At 34.7% G+C, this 18,106-nt stretch overlaps 1 protein-coding gene and 1 pseudogene across 15 annotated transcripts in view; one reads left to right on the top strand and one right to left on the bottom strand.

Annotated features, from left to right (window-relative positions):
• Positions 1-18,106, bottom strand: part of LOC145287809 (sodium/hydrogen exchanger 2-like) — a 323,765-nt gene that overhangs the window by 134,316 nt on the left and 171,343 nt on the right. For all 15 annotated transcript variants that reach the window (XM_080135670.1, XM_080135658.1, XM_080135659.1 and 12 more), the window contains exons 4-5: positions 12,300-12,341; positions 3,571-3,642 (exon numbers count right to left, since the gene is read on the bottom strand). In XM_080135670.1, coding sequence (XP_079991796.1) covers positions 3,571-3,642; positions 12,300-12,341 — 114 coding nt within the window. The remainder of the gene's footprint in view (positions 1-3,570; positions 3,643-12,299; positions 12,342-18,106) is intronic.
• LOC145288525 (5S ribosomal RNA) lies at positions 6,932-7,048 on the top strand (annotated as a pseudogene).

The following is an 18,106-nucleotide window of genomic DNA, read 5'->3' as shown; positions in this document are numbered from 1 at the left end:
TTTATGCCAAACCTTCTCGAAGGCCTTGGATATGTCAAGAGCAATTGCCCTAGAAATGAAGCCTTTGTCGAGAGATTCGCTAATCCTATGAGATATAACTGTTAGCACATCTGCTGTAGATCTAGCAGAATGGAAACCATATTGCGTGTCGCTAAGAAGGTTATTTCTGCTGACTACTTATTTATTTATTGTGGATTCCAGCAACTTAGTCAATTTTCTATCGATTCTTATACATTATATAGTTATGATTCCAAAATTAAAAAATATATCCATATGACTTGGGTGCATCAACTTAAACCAAAACTTATTCCTTCAGCTAAAATCGAAATCAAAACAAAACTTATGAAGAATTCTTGGTAAAATTATTTATTACAAGAAATGGAAGCCATAACAATTAAACAACAGTCACCCGGATGTAAGCGTGACACACAAAAAAATCGTATTAATATATAGATAAACCAAAACCGGAAGTCTTTAATATCAGGAACTGATTTTGACCGCCAAACCATTAAGTTCTTCTGGTTTGCCAACTGCTTTTTTTATGATTGGAGATTTTTTTTTGTTTTTCTCTATTAACAAATAATCAAATAAAACTTTTTATTCTCAAATATTTTTGTTTTTGAAAATATTTTTTAAATAGTTAATATTTTCTGCATGACTGATTATCACATGTTCAAACTGTTGAAATAAAAAGTTATGCTATTCCCATATTGTTATTTTATATATATATATATATATATATATATATATATATATATATAAAATGAACTCATTTTCCCCCATCTGATTTTGATCATAATAGGATTAAAAATCAAGACATTTCATGCAAATCTAATATGCACAAACTGCAGCACAATATCTGAGGTGTGTTATAGGCCTATTATCTTTCCACTTCCGCGATAATCGTAGATTCCTATATTTTTTTTCTGTTTAGAGTTCACAGCCAAAATCGGTTAAAATCAATGGAGGTAGTAAACTCTTCTCTCTAATAAATTCCTCCTTCCCATGCCATTACTTTACACCGTTGTGGGATCGTTCACAAGGGACAGTTACTAAAGAACATCGGTTTGGGTTTTCTTTACTTCGTAGTTGCTTAAAAAATTTGGAATGGACTTAAAATTCAAACCGAAAGGTTATTAATGCCATTTTTTCGCTTTTCGCTGTGTTTTTTTTTGTTTTAGTTTTTCTGAACACGTTCATCATTTTTTTCCCTGCTTTTTCCTTTTTTGTTTTTCTGATTTCTTTTTTAAAGAAGTTTTACGTTTGTTCGCTGTTTTTTTTTTTTTTGTTCCGCCGATTTTCTAGAGAAGTTTACCATCGTTTTTTTTGTTATTTTTTTTTTATTTAAACAGGATTATTACTACACTTATTTTTTACTTTAGACACACACCTCCAAGCAACGGGGCAATGCAGGGTACCCACGCTAGTGTTAAATAAACTTACTTCTCTTTCACTTCCGGTTTCTGTTTAGATTGAAGACTAAAAGGCAAAATCAACCTTTGTTACTGGGTGTCTCTTTTTCAAAAAAAGTTTAAATTTCATATAACCATCATAATAATACCAGTTAGAAATAATTTACTAATACATACTGGATGGAGTTGCTTAAAAACCTGGAATGGACTTAATTTTCATTTAACCTAACTAGTATGCATATAAAGTTTTGTGTTGTCATTTTTATATAAAAATTTTTTTTAAACTCACAAAAAATGCTTGAATTAATAAATATATTTAGATATTAAAAGAATAACAATATATTCTTATCACAAGATATTTAAAAAAGCATTTCAAAGTGAAGACTTTATGTAAACTTTTTAAAACATTTTTCTACAAAACAATTCTGAAAAAAAAAAAAAATTCAAAGTAAAGACTAAAAACATTTTAATTATAACATATTTCATTAAAAATAAAACCTTACCAAGAATAAAACAAAACAAAATAAAACATTTCAATGTAAAGTTTTAAAATTAAACTGGAATTACATAAGTATTAATCAGAAGGGACTTTTCCCTCGATATACGCCGGCAAGACGTCTGGTAAACCAAAAGCAAAAACCATAAAGAAATAATTTTATTTAACACTTGCAGTTCAGCCCGGCTTTGCTTGGGCCTTATGTACTGTTCATAACTTGCCCTACGTGTGAATACACTTTATGTAAGATTTCAAATGCTTAGACCAAAATTTGTCTGAGTAATTTTGTAGAGACCGCAGAGGTAATTTTTTTTAACTTTGACCCTAATTTTGACCCCTTAACATTTATTATTTTGGTCTTAAATCAAAATACAAAAGTTTTATCCATGTCAACTTATCTACATCTAAAATTTCAAGTGTTTAGACCCAAAATTGGTGGAGGAATTTGGTAGAATCTGCAAAGGTCAACTCTTTCAACTTTAACCCTTTGGCAACCAAATTTTGTCCCCAAAACTGATTTAAATGCTTGCCGCATGTCTGAATACCTGCTATGTATAAATTTAAAATGCTTAGACCCAAAATTGGCTGAGTAGTTTGCTAGACACTGCAAAGGTCAAATCTTTTGAACTTTGACCCCTTGGCAGCTCAAATTTTCGACCCAAACTGATTAAAAAGCTTAGCCTATCTCTGAATACCCTTATGTAAAATGTTTAGATCAGAAATTGGCTGAGTAATTTCGTAGAGACCGCAGAGGTAATTTTTTTTTTTTCTTTTTAACTTTAACCCTAATGTTGACCCCTTAACATTTAGTTTTTGGGGCTCAAATCAAATTAAAAAGTTTGATCCATGTCCAAGTAACCTACATTTAAACTTTCAAGTGTTAAGACCTAAAATTGGCAGAGGAATTTGGTAGAGTTTTCAAACGTCAAATCGTTGAACTTTGACCCCTTAGCAAGCAGATTTTTGTCTGAAAACCGATTAAAATGATTTTCCCAAATCTCAGTACTCCTTATGTCAAATCTCGAGTTCCTAGACTGAAAATTGACAGAGTTATTTGGTATGGAACTGTACACAGACATTTATACTTATAAATATATAGATAAACAAAATTTCTGCCAAACTTCAAGTGGACGAAAATGATGAGGGAATGTTTTCTGATAAATACCGCTTGCCAATTTCCAATTTCAAAGCCGTCCTCAAATAGATAAACATGGGATATTTGAGCGATTATCCAGTTTCATACCTATATTTAAAAACACAAAAGCTTTACGTACATAGCTGTTAGGTTAAAAACAGGTTGTACACCATAAATTAAACATACTCATCCAGTATTGATTGTTAAACACTTTCTAACCGGTATTATGATGGTTACGTGAGATTTAAGCTTTTTAAAGAAGATATAATTAAAGGGGAGATACGCAGTAACAAAGGCTGAAAATGGCCGGTATTTTTTTTAAACAAAAATGCTGGATGAATTTGCCTAAATTTTAATGTACATTTTGTTTTTAACCAAACCAAAGTATCTCGTAAATGTTGTCTACTATTTTGTTTATTTTCTTTTAATGAGCAATTTTAAATATTGAGGTAAAACTGGAGAATCACTAATGCATTTTTTTTTTCTTTAGGAAATAGAATAAAATTAAAAAATCAAATGGGACTTACGGAGGTAGGAGGTAAAGGAAGAATTCATGAGGCGTAAAAAAGTCGGGAAATGTATCGGAATAACCTGAAAAACTAAAACAAAAAAATGCAAATCATATTATCAATATAGTGCTCATGCAGAAAAGGTACCATGCTGAAATAATAACGTTATTATTTAGAAACCTATTCATAACATGGGAAGGGTGTTTTGTAATTCATCTGTACTTTCAACTAATAAAAAAAAAGAAAAAGAATTGAAAGCCATGTTTAATTTCAGAAGAGTTTCCGATGGGTAGCTATTCAATATAAGTCCTGGAGATAAAGTTTTTGGTGGGTAGCTGTTCTGTATAAGTTTCGGGCTTTAAAATTTTGCAAGCAAAAAGCTAAGATCTTTCTCGTGTGCACACACACAAAAAATAATGTGCAGGAATTCTAAAAGGTCCAATATTTTTATGGAGCAATTCTGCTTTCTAATTGGTTGTTAGCAGAATGTGGCTCCATTTGATTAGTCAGTTCCTATTGCCAGGGTCTATAAGTAGAACTATCCATTTTTTTTTTTTTGTGCTTCTTTTTTGTTCGATAATATTCATTCCTGACCCCATTTAGGTGACAGATTGGCTGTTTCATTGATGTAGGCCTATTTTCGAAGTATTTAAATAAAGTTAGTTTTTGTGGGGACCTACACCCTTTTCAACTGAAAACTACTTATCTGCCACAATTATTAGAGGGAGTTTTTTTTACTAACAAACAATTTTTAATTGTATATATTTCATTCATTTTGTATATAAAATTTTTATCCCCAACTCCCCACATCATGTATATATATTATCATTTCAGGTTTTAGTTAGGATTTTCATGGAGTGAATCTGGTATTATGGTTAAAGAATCTAGTTAAGTTTATAATATGTTAGTTAGATTCACATTAACCCCCAGCCCCTTTTTTGACCTGCAAGGAGAAGTGCTAGATGACTGAAAACAATGCGAGATAAGCAGAGAACACATACCTAGCATTCCTAAATGGTCACCCATTTTAGTACTGACCAGGCTCAATGTTGCTTAACTTCAGTGATCTATCAGGAACCAGTGGGTCAACGTGATTATTCTGAATAGAAATGCAGCCTAGATTTCTCTTTCCCGTTTTTTTCGGTCTCTTTTCGTCTGGACGCCATGAGGTGAGCACATATTTTTCAGCCCCTCTATAGATGAGAGGAAGGGGAGTCCCCCCTTCTCATTATTAGTTAGGTTAGTTAGTTTAAGGAGTTCAATGTATGAAACAGTTTATTGTATGAAACAATTGGACAATAAAATAGTTAAGATCTTCTATATACAATTGTGTTGTGTTGTTTGTGCTGTATTGAATGTCTGCCTAAGATCAAAGGAAACGGGTTTGAAGACGAAGAAGATCCGATACAGAATGACACCACCAGAGGGGAACGCAGCCCTGAGTGAGGGAGATGACCACACCCAACATTTCAGGTATGACTTTGATTTTACCTCTGACAAAAGATGTCTAATCGACAGATCTTCATACGCGGACTGTTTCCAGAACATTTAGTGTGACACGTGGGTCGGTCACGCACCAGTGACCGGGCGGACTGTGTTATATTTAGGCATCATTGACCGATTTCATGGTTCAACTGACCACATGTTCTGGAACTTGCTTATTAACTGTTGTAAACACATATTGTGAATTAATGAGTTTTTTTTTAAATGGAACTCGCTGCAGATAAGCATTACGGAAAAAAAAAAAAGCAAAAGGGAAATACATCAAATGAATTTTATCGAAATCACTCCAGACAAGATAGGAAGCCACTTGATGTGAGGAGTTAAAAAATGATATCAAGATCAAGAACTAGCCATCTGTGTTTTATGGATACACTTCACCTCAGAAAACGTCAATTTTTTCCCCCTTTGTCAGAAACATTGCCCATGGAATGCGAGGACTAATAGACGAAATAAAGAGGTAAGATTTAGAAAGCTGCCGAAAGTAAAAAAAAAAGTCAAAAAAAAAAAAAAAAGTCAAAAAAAAAAATAAATAAATAAAAAAAATAAAAAAAACAAATAAAAGACGGGGGTAGAGAAAGAAAGAGAAAAGGGAAATTGCGGATATTTGGGGACGGGGGGGGAGGAGGGCTTTGCAGAACATGAAAATAAATCAAACTCAAGGTTTGGTACTTTTTAGGTTCAGAAGCTGATATTTTATTTCCGTATTTTATTACCCAGAAAACAGCAATTATTCCTCCTTTGCCAGAAGAATCGCTCATGAAATGTGAGAAGTAAGAGAAAATAGGGGAGGCGAGATTTAAAAGGCTACCGAAATAAGCAAAATAACAAAAGTGAAAAAAAATAAAAAAATAAAAAAGAGGGAGAGAAAGAAAGAAAGAAAGAAAAAATAGTTGAAACTTATGGGCGTTGCTTTGGACTTTGCAGAACATGATTGAATTTTGCAAAGGGAATAAAATCAAACTCATGAAGAAAAAAAAAACAGCCATAAGCTAGACACAGTGAGAGGACACCAGCCAACCGCACTGAAGGCACCTCACAATGCCCTTAACAACACCTCCTTTTGTCCATTTAAGCTGAGTGAGGTAGGTTGCAAAGGTAAAAGACTCAATGACTCATATACAAGCATCTTTCATCTTGCATACACATGCTTACACACTAACGAGTCAGGTGAACAGAAAGACACTACGACTTGCAGCTAGACACGCACTTACAAGAATAAGGTAAACCAACACACACACATACAGTGCCACACTATCAAATAATCACACACTCACACACACACATATATGTATGTATATATATACTAGCCTGGGTGCCTGGCATTGCCCGGGTTTTTAGAGGTGTGTGTTGAGCAAAAAAGGCAGACAGGCTCAAACCCGTACGGTGAAGGAGGAAAAGAAAGTGGGGGGGGGGACAAAAAAAAAAAAAGGCGATATGTTGGCCGTTGCGTCCATCGCCAAACAAGAAGTGATGTAGGGTTAAATTAAGGCTAGACAAAAGAGAAAAATAAATTTCGAAAATATCGGGAAAAAAACAACCCCTTCCCGTAAAAAAGTGCCCAGTTGAGGGTGAAGGAATTAATGTTTGTGGCCAATATTTTTATGTTTGTTGTCCGAAGGGTCAAGCTTCAAAACGATACCAATCTCATGAAAATCCGTCGCCTCTGTCGAATGTTTTACACAGATATACAAACATACATACATTTAAACAGACAGGTGAGATTTATATTATAGAAGAAGATTATTCACACTCTGAATATTTTGAAAAATAACAGCACCTTTCATCTTGTGCATACAGGTAGACATGAACTTACAAGAATAAAGTAAACCAACGCACACATGTACACAATACTACACTGTCAAATACACACATACATATATACAGCATAATCACGTTGACACACCAGTTCTCGTCAGATCACCGAAGTTAAGCAACATTGAGCCTGGTTAGTATCAGATGGGTGACCATTTGGGAATTCTAGGCGCTGTATGTGCTCGCCGCTTATCTCGGCATTTGTTTCCAGTCGTCCTGTACAGACACTTGCAATTGGTATTTAACAATGTCGTCTCAGGAGAGGTATGGTTGGAGATTTGCGCACCTCCTTCCACAAAAATTTCACACGCAAGCAACCCTTCATGGGTATCCATAGTCTGTCTAAGATTGAAGGAGCCTGCAGCTATATCTTCTATAATATAAAGCTGAACGTCTGCGTGTGTGTGTCTGGTCACAAATATGCTCCTATATGGTTGACTATTATAGAAAACTGATCACATATAATGATAGAAGATGTATCGAGACACAGGAATGGGTATGTTTGATCTGGCATAATGATTATTCATTAAAATTGTGGGGGGTCTGCGTACGCGCCTGGTCCACAAAGTATGGAAATAAATTTAAAAATTCGTTTACAAGTGTTTTTGATATGGATGTACATAATACTTTGATAAGTATGTTTTAACTTAAATAGGGATGGTATAATCAAATTGTGGGGTCTGCGTTCTCACCTGGCTTCCATAGAATGGAAATAGGCACAAACTTTAATAAAGACTTTTCATATCTATCTGCGTAAGTACACTTTGATAATTATGTTTCAGTTTGAAGAAATATGGTATAATAAAATTATGGGGTGTTCGTTCATGGCTGACCTCCATAAAATGAAAATATGTCACAAAGTTTAACAAGGTTTTTTTAATATAGATCCACAGAATATTGTGATAAGTGTTTAAGGGTGAACAGGTATGGTATAATAAATTATGGGGTTTATCTATTTTATTTTTACTTTCATCATATTTTGCTTTGATTTTGATACCCCCAAATTCAAAGCTATCTCTTTACAACCCTTCCTTTTCATAACCTATCATACTTTCATAAATCAGAGTCGATTTTCTGTAGGCTGTTTTTGAACCCAGTCAACGACGGGTACTTTTGCTAGTATATATATATATATATATTACATATGCACTATGAATATTTGGACACGCACATTTCTAATCCTTTTGACTATTTACTGAACCATTTTTTTTCTTTCTTTTTAACCGAAAACACGTTTTTACATTAGCCGCTACGTTCGGTGCATTTTAGGTGCCGGTGTTTTATTTCTGTATTTTATTACCCTAAATATTTGTTGTTTCTTCCAGGGATTTTAGTTGCACGGAATTTCGTGCACGTTTAGTTGGCAGAAAACGTTGGCATCCGATTCCAATATATGGGTTATTTATAATGAGGCAGGAGGAAAAACGATTAGATATTTTTTTGTACATAATTATTTGACAGAAAGTATAATTAGGATGGTTCATTTTCAAAACAAAATAACATTTTTTTGTGGAGACTTTTAGTGAAGAGTCAGTGTATCAGTTTTTTTTTTTTTTTTTTTAGTATTGTATTGCACTATTTTTGACATCTATTTTCATAGATTGGGTAAAATAGATAGAATCCACTTTATCATGGCCACCATATTCAAAACCGGAATTTTCAAACTAGTGCCATCTAAAACAATCTTAAGCGAATATGATTACACTTGATGGTACTTCCGCATTTACTGACCCGTGATTTCCACAAAGTTTCTCGGGTGTGCTCGGCCGCTGATAAAAATAACCGAAAGCGTTCTGACCATAAAACATTAAAACGCCATGAGAAAATTATAAAAGATGAACAGAAAAAACATGAAAATACAATAAACAAGCCAAGCATGCGGGGTCCCCATCCATGAGTAAAAAATTTACTTTCCCCATGACTAATGTTAGTGCAAAATTTTTTAAAAATCCAAGGCGTGGTTATTGAGAGAAACCCGAACAGATGAACGATTTAAGAGCAATTTTACGCCTATATTGGCCCCCAAGGGAGCAGCTAGTGTTATCCTGGAAAATCTGTTTTGGCAAAAATTTACTTAAACCATGACTAATATTTGTGCAAAATAAAAAAAAAAAAAAGTACAAGGCGTGGTTATTGAGAAAAGTGCGAACAAATGAATAGACAGATGAGAGTGAATGACTAGGTCCAATCCCTGATTTGTCGGGGGACCAATAAAATTACAAACATCTATCTAACCCTAAACTGCGTGATTTAAAATAAATTTTTTATTTCTTCCAATTTATAAGAACGTCGTCTTCATAGATTTGTATTAGCTAAAACCAGTTCGTAAAACATTGAGGAATGTTGAAACGACATTTTCCGGCTATTTCCGTCAGCTGCCAAGTGAGCCCGTGCCAACTTTGTAGAGAAAAAAAGGTTGGGAAATTCAGAAGCACTCACTGGATGTAATAAATATGAATACGTCTAGGTTCCTCCATATGGTTTTATATTGCTTGCGGTTTTCATTCAATACATTTCTTTCTTTTCTTTTTGTATAGTTGGTTGTTTTTGTTTTACGGCATATCAACCATTTTTGGGTTATTTAACGCCGAATCCAAAGATTTTGAAGAAAATTTTTTTTAATAGAATATATTTGTTGTTTTCACGTCGGTTTCTATTTAACCCATAGTTGGGACCCTAACAGGTACTACCACTCCGGGTCAGAGTGGACCTGGGAGCAATGGTAATTAAAGGGTGGCTACACACTCCCCAAAGCCCACAAGCTGGGGCCTCACCACTGGATATAGTTTAAGGTCATATCCAGGACCCCCATTGAGAGACTTTTACCCTCTGCAGGGGGGCAGTCGGCGTATTCTAATGCCCCACTGGCAGGGCCTCTTTTTGTATAAACCTTCCTTTATTTGTTATTTAATTGGAATCCATTATTGAGATATTAATTTATTTATTGCAGGCTATTATTCTTATTTTTTCTTAGTTGTTCCACGACGTTTCGGCCAACTATTCCTCTGGTATTCATCAGGTGGTAACCGCGACGGATAGGAACTCTGAATCTCCTGACTGCAATTACTGCCTTCTGTAGTTGTCATCTCACCACGTGAAACAACTAAGAAAAGATGAGGATAATAGTCTGCAATAAATAAAAATGAATAAATAAAACTCATCTCAATAATGAATTCCAATTAAAAATAATATATACCATTCGGTACGAACCCGACCATGGAAGATCAAATAATAAACATGAATTTATAAGACCAAAAAACTTCAACCTTGATCGCCCTTCGGGTCCCGTGGCGCAGTTGATAGACACGTTGAATCTCTACGATTCCAGGTGAGAATTGTCTGAAGATAGCGGGTTCAATCCTACCCAAAGCCGGCCAGAGGCTTACTTGGCCAAAACGTGGTGAGACGACACCAACTATGGATGGCAGTAGTTGCTGCAAATGCAGTCAGGAGATTCAGATTTCCTATCCATCGCGGTTACCACCTGACGAAGGCTAGAGGAATAGTTCCCTTTTTTTTTGTTTTTCTGTTTTTTTACATGAATCACCACTTATCAAGGCCCGGAGACCATTCGAGGATAAGGGTTATTGAGTGTATAGTAGTCAATGGGATAATATCGTATTAATCTTCAGTAATGGAAATTTGGTAGGCAAACGAAAGAGTTCCATAGACATGCAGTTCTAAGAAAGCAGATTTGTTCATGGAGTCTACGTTTAGGTTTAGGCACAGATAAAGGGTGGGGGAAATTATTAACAGTAGTTTCAGTTAGACGGGTGTTTTTCATGAAAGTAAGGCCGGTGGTTGGGGGGACCATATACTGGAGCTTAGACGAGCACTTGCCATGAAAATAACGATAAAGCAGAGACAGGCAAAGAGACAGGGAAAGAGGTTGCAGGGAAGAGAAAAGGGCATCCTCCACTAGACTACAAAGTCTGTTTTGATCGGTTGGTTAGTTGTCTTTGTTTTACGGCATATCAACCCTTTCTGCCGAATCCAGTTATTTTGGGAATAGTATTCGATATTGTATCCAGTTATTTTATATGAGATTTTTATTTTTCAAGCTCTTTGTATTTTCAATCGTTAGTTTGTAGCTTTTAGTGTGATAAAGTCTATTTTGAACTCTATCAAGGCAGGATAAGGTCTTTCTAGCAGCTCCTGCCCAGATGGACCTGTTAGAGAATGGATAGAGAGAGAGAGAGAGAGATAGATAGATAGATAGATAGAGAGAGGGAGATGTGTGAATTATAGTGTAGACACGTTGACCGGAAGTCAAGATCAGCTGATTGGATTGCGTGTGAGTCATGTGATCAGGGTTAGCTGAATCGAGGAGATTTGGTTGCGACTTGAAAGAGAGCAGACGGCTTCGCCGTTGTCTCCTCCCCTTCGCTGGGGGGGGGACGAATGCTAACGTGGTAGAAATAAGACCTAGAAAAAGAAACAACACAGGTCAAATTCACTTTCAAATCTTCTGCGATCAAACTGGAAGGTGAATAAAAAAAAAACTATAGAACCAATTTCTTGTCTTGGAGTGAAATAAATCTTCGTCCCCAAAAACAGGTATCAAGTCTCCCTCCCAGACGAGCATTTCCAAATGGACCAACGAAATGGCAGAAGGTATGTTGAAAATACATGACATGTCACACACATATTCACACTTAACAGCATATGAACATATTTAATAGAAAGACCACTAGACGATCACACATATGACATTAACTCTGGTAAGATAATTAAACACTCAATCCTTTATAAATAGACAATGCAACAGACCTACCCAACTTTTCTATAGATAGAGATTGCATCAGCAGTGAGATATTTAATGGAGCGGTAGAAGGATCCCACAATTTTCTTAGTGACCTTTTTGATAACATTTGTTTTTTATTTATTTTTTTCGCGCATTCGTTTTAGTTTTATTGGCCATCGTAAATCGCTTATGGTCAACTGAGAAAACCAGTCTTGAAAATCAGCATTTGATGTTCTGCATTTTATTTTTACTGAAACCGCGGATCTCATTTTGTGTAAACATATGCAAATGTTTAAAGTATCTTGAATCCATTGTGCAATCTTAATGCAACTTGGCACATAAGCAGATAGTGTTCTTTCATATGTATGAACAGATGCATTTCATAAGATGACACTGTTAGCAATGCAATACTATCAAGTAATCTTCATCTTGCATGCAAAACTTTTTAAAAGTAATTGATTTAAAAAAAAAAAAAAAAATTTTTTTACTAGTTCTAATTTCTTTCACACTTTTACTAACTTTACAACATTGTAAATTATGAAATACAGGAAATACTACAAATATATGATGCTAACTTACATTTCAAAATAGATGGTCAATTTTGGAACACCCTGTACAGAGATGTCACAAAGAATATCGATCTTAACATTTGGAAATTCTTTTAATGAAAAAAAAATATTTTACTTACTGAATTATTGAGCCAATGATAATTCCAAGAATAATTTGAACACTGAAATAAAGAAAAAAAAAAAAATGTAAATTGCATTATTTTGTTTTCTGTTGCGAGGACATCTTTATGAAAAAAAATTTAAGTCCGTTTCACATTAGTTTAAAATATTATAACCATCACGAAACACAAATTAAAAGATGGAAGCATGTTATTTTATAAACATCTGGATTTAGAATATTCACAAGTTATCTCCCCTGAAACATTACTGGGTCACGAGAGAATGACCTTCCTGTAGATATCGTAAGCCTTGGTCAATTGACATTCGATACGAGTAGCATACCAGTTGCCGCTTTGGTTATCGACGTCTATAGCTATAAAGGATGATGCAGGAATGATAGTCTCTTGTCGAGGTTGCAAAAGTGTCCTCTCTCAGGTTTTGTGCAAAACTGTATCTATATGACGACTTGTGTCAGCTTCTCCTGACTTAAGGTGTTTGATTTTTTACACTAATTGGCATTGTTGTTTTTATTTATCACTAGCAGACCACTTGGCATTGCCCGGTCGTAAAATACGCTTAAACCAGATATTTTGATTAGCAACAGATTTCGTACTTATTATATTATATTGGACCCAATATATAGTAATGATTTAAAAAGTTAAAAAAAAAAAATGACTCCTGCGCACCTACTGAAAAGCAAAGCCATAACGATTTACTTTTTCCTTTAGCGTTAATGCCTAAGCTATGAAAACATGTTTGCTGCAAGGCTAATAAATTTTTTTCTTTTTTTGACATAGGCAGCACCACTTATCAAGGCCAAGAGGTTACTCGAGGATAAGGGTTAAAGAGTGTAGAGTAGAAATTGGACAATATAGTAATCGTTAGTAATGGAAATGCGGTAAATTTGTTAACAAATGGGACGGCTCATCAAGAACTTGTTTACGTTAGACTTGAAGACAACCATACTGTAGTCAGCTGGAAAGCAGGAAAACGGAAGACAATTCCACAGGCGTGCAGTTCTAAAAAAGAAGCTTTGTTCATGGAATCTACGTTTAGGTTTAGGCACAGATAACGAGTGGGGGGAATTAAACATAAACCAATACCTATTACGTTACGCATGCTTATTTGTAATGCCGTCGTTTGACTTTTATCTGGCAAATTCCTTTTTTTTAATTTTCACACTTTTACACTGATTTTCTTTGGCTAAAGCCCAAATATAAAGTTTTGCATGGGTTTGAATATCCTATATATTAAGTTTCATGTCTGTAGACCAAAAACTAACACAGGAGTTTGGTAGGCAAAATCTTTTTAAACAAATATATATGCATACTTAAATATATATATAGAAATGTTTGTGTTTACTATATAAATATTATGCAAGTATAAATCATGTAGAATATCGGCATGAATATAATTACACGTAATAGTTAACTAAAGATAATCATCCCATAATAGAACCGAAAAAAACTATTAGGGAATTAAAATGAATGTTTAAAAGAACATGCAAATTAGCTAGATCTTTTGCAGATGAATTCAATTCCACGATCCATATATAAGAAAATTGCATTTTCTTTTTAAATACATAGAAAAAAAAGGCAAATTTTTTTTTCTTTCTTGGGCTTCCGGCTGGGATCAAGGTGTGGTATCTGTTCTGATGTTACACTTGGGTTAATTTGTCCTTGGTCAATTGGGGGGGGAGGTTATATATTGAGACAATTATTATTTTTGGTTCCTACCAGAGTGCCCTTTTGCCCTTCTTTTCACTCACATTAAAAACGACCTTGTGTCACATTTTGGTTTCCTGGGAAAGCAAATAAATACCAATAGAAAAAAGGGGTTTTAATATGAATATCAATCGAAAAAAAAAACAAAAACAAATTTATAAGAGTACTAGCAGGGAGACCCGACGTTGCCCGGGATTAAATGATGATCAACGAATATTACACACACCTATATTTTTTTTTTGTCATTGGAATCTGTCAAATCGCACGGGAGGAAGCTTCATATGCCTTCATGAAGTAACAGTCCAAAATATGCACTCAAGAGAACCTACTGTTTTTTTATACAATTATTTTGTATAAACTTCTTTCCAGTTAACAGAAAAAAAAATATTAAGAAATTTATGTGCTGGGTTTGAACCCACAGACCATATCATGCAAAAAACAAATTTTCAAGTTTTATAAAATTCTTTCCAGTTAATGTAAAAAAAAAAATTTAATTTGAACCAACAGACCATGTCATGCAAAAAAACAAACAAAAAAAGCTCTATTAACTTACTGACAGTAGTATTTTCACAGCCCATTGTTCTATCATTGTTGCTAAGCGATGACATGGAAAAAATGACTTTACTGATGAGAGATAAATTAAAATAATGATTCGATTATCGGTAATTATCGGGGGTATTCTGAGACAAAACTTAACTAAGATCACTCCCAGGCTTATACCCTAAAGTTCTGTAAATTAAAAAAAATCTGTTGAGCTGTTTCGGAGTCTATAAGGAACGAACTTACACAGAAAGTTGCATTTATATAATTGCAGATATATATTATTTAAATATCACACAAACCAAAGAAACATAAAATTTCTCAGAGTTTTAGAGAAAAAATGTAAATTATGTGTGAAATCGTGTAGGAGGACCATATTTAAATCATTTTTATTTGGACATTGCAGGTTGAGCACTATTTCTTTATATGTAACTAGCATTTCAGCCTGGCGTTGCCCGGGTGTTTGGAGGTGTATGGTTGAGCAAAAAAAAAAAAAAAAAAAAAAAAAAAAAAAAGGCAGTCAATTTTTTTTAACATTAACCCGTTAACATTTATTGTTTTGGGCTCCAATCAAATTATTAAGTTAGATCCATGTCCAAGGAACCTATATCTAAAATTTCATGTGTTTAGACCCAAAATTGTCGAAGGAGTTTGGTAGAGTTCTCAATGGTCAAATCGGTGAACTTTGATCCTTTAACAGCAAAATTTCTGGCCAAAAACGGATTACAAAAATTTTCCCAAATCTCAGTACCCTGTATATCGAATTTCGAGTCTGTAGACTAAAAATCGACAGAGTTATTGCGTAGGGAAATGTACATAGACACACACAGAGACACTTTCACTTTTATAGATATATAGATTACCGACCATCGAAAATCAATTTCAATCTTAAGTTTTATAACTCATTCATGTAAGAAGTAAATAAAACAATCTAACACAAGATAAGTCATGCATGTTAAAAATGTATACTTCTATCAGCGAAGACCAGCAATTGATTGGTTGGTTGGTTGTTTTTGTTTTATGGCATATCAACCTTTTTCAGGTTATTTAATGCCGAATCTAGTTATTTTGAGGAACGATTTTTAAAAGGGGCACATTTGTTTTTTAAGTCGGATTCTATTTAACCCATAGTTGGGACCCTAACAGGTACTACCACTCCGGGTCAGAGTGGACCTGGGAGCAATGGAAATTAAAAGGTGGCTCCACACTTCCCAAGGTGGGGCCTCACCATCGGATATAGTTTTAGGTCATATCCAGGATCACCAGCAATTGGAGCCGTATGAAAGAATTATTAAAAGTTTGAAACATCAATATTTTACAGTAATTAGCTTTGTGTAACAGAGCGTGGACGCACGTATGGCAGCTGTATATAAATGACCGAGCCGTGTGCGAAGTGGCGTCACGGCAAGAAAAAAGAAAAAATATAGAAAGAAGAATGTGTGCACAGACCAGGGATCATGTCAGAGAAGAACAGGACACATGTTCAGAGACATTAGAGTGGTATTCGAAAGAGACTAGAGAGCGCGGTATGGGAAAGAGATTCAAGAGAGCAGTATTCAAGAGGTATCAGAGAATCACGTCAGAGAAGGAAAGCATTATTCGAGGATCACATCAGAGAAGGACAGAGATAGACCTGTTATGCACGGTGGCCGAGAGTAACTGAAAAAGACCTGTAAATAAATGGTGTTTCACTAAGTAAAACGGAAGTCAAGTTATTCCCTAGTTCCTTGCGACAGAGTCTACAACGTGTGGGGTCCCTGCATATTAAAAATTTAACATGCATGTAAAACATGTACATTACATTTGTTTAGTGTTTCACATATCAATATATTTATTAGATATCATTTTAGTATAACACAGACTAAAGTAACATATCTTAGAGAAGTCATAGTATAGACTAGCAGGCCGTCCATCGTAAGATACGCTTAAATATATTTTAATTCATGTAGATTACGTTTGTAAATTATTAATATTAGATTATATTAGTAGATTAATTCATGTAGATTACGTGTTAAAGAGACAATTCTCTATCGATTATTATACTGAAGCTAATATTTTTTTTTTTTTTTTTTTTTTTTTTACACAGGAGTCACTATTTATCAAGGCCCAGAGGCCACTCGAGGACAAGGGTTAAAGAGTGCACAGTAGTCAATGGGGCAATATAGTAGTAATCGTTAGTAGTGGAAATTTGATAAATTGGATTACTTAAAAGGAATAGCTCATGAAGAACTTGTTTACATTGGACTTGAAGACGACCATATTGTAGTCAGTTGGAAAGCAGGAAAACGGCAGAGACTTCCACAGGTGTGCAATTCTAAGAAAGAAGCTTGTTCATGGAATCTACTTTTAGGTTTAGGCACAGATAAAGTGGGGAAAATTATTGATAGTGGTTTCAGCTAGACGAGTGCTTTTCGTGAAAGTTTGGCAAGGGGGGAACCATAGATTGGAACTCAGAGGAACACTTGCCATGAAAATAACGATAGAGTAGAGACAGACTCGCAACGTCTCTTCTGTGAGAAAGAGGTTGCAGGGAAGAGAAGAGGGCATCCCCTAGTAGGCTACAAAGTCTATTTTGAACGCTGTTAAGGCAGGATAAGATCTTTATAGCAGCTTCTGCCCAGACGTGGCAACAGTACTCCATCCTTGGACGTACCTGGCTTCTTATATAGATAGAGAATTGCATCAGCAGGTAGATATCTACTGGATCGATAGAAGGATCCCACCATTTTTCCAGCGACCTTGGCAATGGATTTGATGTACGTGTTCCGTTTCAGAGTAAAGATCAAGCCCAGAAGTTTGTCAAAACATGGAGCCTCCCCAAGACGATAGCCATTCATTTCAATTGATGCTAGATGGGGATCAGAGCGTTGATGGCATAAAGATAGAATGGTTTTAGATGCATTAAAAGTAACCAGCCACCTTTTTCCCCTTTCTACCACGTGGTCAAGATCAGAGGAGAGGCAATCAGAGAGAACTTGGTTCTTTATGGCTTTTGATGTACTACCATAGATGGTAGTGTCGTCAGTATAAATGTTTACGAATGATCTAAGGATGTGATTTGGAAGATCATTGATGTAGATCAGGAAGAGAGTTAGACCCAGGATATATAGTAGCAAGATGAAAATACACACATATATACACACACATACATTATATATATATATATATATATATATATATATATATATACACTAGCAAAAGTGCCCGTCGTTGACTGGGTTCAAAAACAGCCTGCACAAAATGGACTCTGATTTATGAAAGTATGATAGGTTATGAAAAGGAAGGGTTGTAAATTTGGGTTGAATTTGGTGGTATCAAAACCAAAGCAAAATATGATGAAAGTAAAAATAAAATAGATAAACCCCATAATTTATTATAGCATACCTGTTCACACTGAAACACTTTTCACAATATTCTGTGGATCTATATTAAAAAACCTTGTTAAACTTTGTGACATATTTCCATTCTATGGAGGTCAGGTGCGGACGAACACCCCATAATTTTATTATACCATATTTCTTCAAACTGAAACACTTATCAAAGTATACTTATGCAGATAGATA

This window comes from Euprymna scolopes, chromosome 11, assembly GCF_053919585.1.
Source record: "Euprymna scolopes isolate OS-2025 chromosome 11, ASM5391958v1, whole genome shotgun sequence".
Classification (NCBI taxonomy): Eukaryota; Metazoa; Mollusca; class Cephalopoda; order Sepiida; family Sepiolidae; genus Euprymna; species Euprymna scolopes.
This window is presented reverse-complemented; position numbering and strand designations above follow the sequence as displayed.